The 2505-nt window shown below is 39.8% G+C and overlaps 1 protein-coding gene across 1 annotated transcript; it reads right to left on the reverse strand.

Annotated features, from left to right (window-relative positions):
- Nucleotides 1-992: 992 nt before the first annotated feature.
- On the reverse strand, nucleotides 993-1937 carry LOC311626803 (ADP-ribosylation factor-like protein 1). The gene has a single exon (XM_084892644.1). It carries the CDS (start codon nucleotides 1831-1833, stop codon nucleotides 1288-1290), a length of 546 nt encoding a protein of 181 aa, XP_084748770.1. The 5' UTR covers nucleotides 1834-1937; the 3' UTR covers nucleotides 993-1287.
- Between the last annotated feature and the right edge of the window lie 568 nt (nucleotides 1938-2505).

The raw sequence follows: 2505 nt of genomic DNA on the forward strand, positions 1-2505 counted from the left end.
ACTAAAAACAAAATGCATCTGCTTTTTTAAAATGCAAAAATCCCAAATTTCTCTGGGTGTTTTTTTTTTTTTTTAATTTTTATAATGCTTAAAATATATCTTTATTTCCTTCAATGTGAATTTTTTTTTAATGTGTTGTGAATTAATTCATCTAATATAACCATTTAGGACTATTTTTACTACCTCTACTAGTATGGACAGATAAGTTTACAGGCATTATTTTGAATGTACAGTCTACTTCAGTTAGCATGATTTTATGTAGGGAGTTATAGCAATTGAACTTACATATGGTGTAGTTTATGGGACAAGCTTCTGATCCTGAAGTCTCTTTTTGAGCCTGGCTCCCAGCTTACTAGCAGCTGGGCAAGCCAAGCTTATCAACTCAAGACTCGACACGTCCATAAAACAAAAACATTACGTTACAATCTGTCCTATCTACTAGTACATCACAGGGTTCTTAACTGAAGTTTTTCAACTATAAAATAACTATTTCAGAGATACATCAGTAATTATTTCAACTTCATGCCTATAACCAAAAGCTTTAAATGAAACAGTTTAAATAAAATGGTTACTGAGCAAATGAAAACTATATCACTCACTATGCTCCTAGACTACTCTATTTAGAGTTAAATTTTTTTAAAAATTTAATTCATTTTAGAGGGAAAAAATCTGAGCTAAGGTATTTATTAGTGTTTATACAAACAATTTGCAACCACATTCAAAAATAGGTTTTTTTCCCCTCCATAAGAGTGCATTCTTTTTTTTTTTTTTTAATGTATTTTTTAATTGATTTTTCACAGAGAGGAAGAGAGAGGGATAGAGAGTTAGAAACATCGATGAGAGAGAATCATCGATCAGCTGCCTCTTGCACAGCCCCCACTGGGGACGTGCCCGCAACCAAGGTACATGCCCTTGCCCGGAATCGAACCCGGGACCTTTCAGTCCGCAGGCCGACGCTCTATCCACTGAGCCAAACCGGTCCCGGCAGAGTGCATTCTTTAATAAGACTGTATTTGAATAAGAATTTCACACAAATAGAATATATACCTTAATAATACAAGAAAGCAAGGAAGGAATATTTACATCATACAGACCAGTCAGTTGGTTCAATCACGATGAGCTATCCTTCCATCCAAATATTTTTTATATTTATTACAAATGTGTAGTCAGTTCAGTATATGCCAACAATCATACACAGCTCTAACATTTAGTAGTGTGAAGCACACTTAACTATTTCCAAAGGGGCATGGGATGCGGTCTTTATTTCAGAAGAACAGAAGGACTGGATTATTGTCTGCTCTTTAATGTTTCAACTAACCATTCCACTGCCTCATCAAGGCCAGTGCCTTTGGGTGCTGAAGTTTTGAATATCTGCCATTTTCGGTCCTTCAAGGCAGGTAACCCAAGTGAATTTGCCATCTCTGAGGGAGTCATAGCCTGTTCCATGTCTTGCTTATTTGCAAATACCACCAAAATGGCTTTTCTCAGCTCTTCTTCCTCCAACATGGCAACTAACTCTGATTTGGAAATGCCAATTCGGTCTTGGTCACAAGTGTCTGCTGCATAAATGACGGCATCTGTGTTTGAATTATAACATCTCCAGTATGGCCTGATACTGGTCTGTCCTCCTAAATCCCAGACTTGAAATTTAAGGTTCTTGTATGTTACCATCTCAACATTAAATCCAGTGGTAGGAATAGTAGTAACAACCTCTCCAACATGTAATCTGTACAAAATTGTAGTTTTTCCTGCTCCATCTAATCCCAAAATTAAAATCCCCATTTCCCGGGTTCCAAATAGACTCGAAAATATACTTGAGAAAAAGCCACCCATGATGAAGCGCCTGTCCGCCTTTGTCGATGGTCAGAGACAGGCCCCGGCCTCAGTCCGCAGCGACTCTGCTGGATCCCTGGGGCCGCCACCTCCGCTCGTCTTGGGCCTCCAGTGGCTCCAGGCGGTTTCCTTGGAAGCCTCCAGTCAGCCAGCAACTTCCACCTCAGCCACCAGGCATGGGCGGGAGGGAGGGAGGGCTCTCTGGGTGTTTGTTTGTTTTTTTAAAGACACCTGACCTAACCCAGAGATTGGCAAACCCGAGGGCCAAATCTAGCCCACCTTTTGTTTTTATGAGGCTATGAGCTAAGAAAGATTTTTCGATTACAAAATGATAGGGAAAAAAACCCAAAGAATAATATTTAGCTAAATTTCATGACTATAAAAACAAATACATCTGGAATATACAGCATAGTATCCAATAACTGGTAAACATAGAACTCAACTGACAGGAGCAGAGGAGCACTGGCATGTTGGGAGGGACCGTGGACCGTGAGCACGGCATTTCCAACAGGCCTTGGTTATCTCAGGCATGTTGGATGGAGAGAAGGCGGAGCCTACGTTAATGCGGTGAGTGGGATGAAGATGTTTAAGAGAGTTCACATTGGAATTGTAGTCTGATTGTGTCAGCTGTTTGGTCTTCTCTTCCCAACTAATGTAGAAACCCCCTGATAT

Source organism: Pipistrellus hanaki (assembly GCF_964339955.1).
Source record: "Pipistrellus hanaki genome assembly, chromosome: 8".
In the NCBI taxonomy this organism is placed as follows: domain Eukaryota; kingdom Metazoa; phylum Chordata; class Mammalia; order Chiroptera; family Vespertilionidae; genus Pipistrellus; species Pipistrellus hanaki.

Bases quoted from the DNA above. Each gene is read 5' to 3' on its own strand.
- LOC311626803 (XM_084892644.1), bottom strand. From the start codon at position 1,833: ATGGGTGGCTTTTTCTCAAGTATATTTTCGAGTCTATTTGGAACCCGG.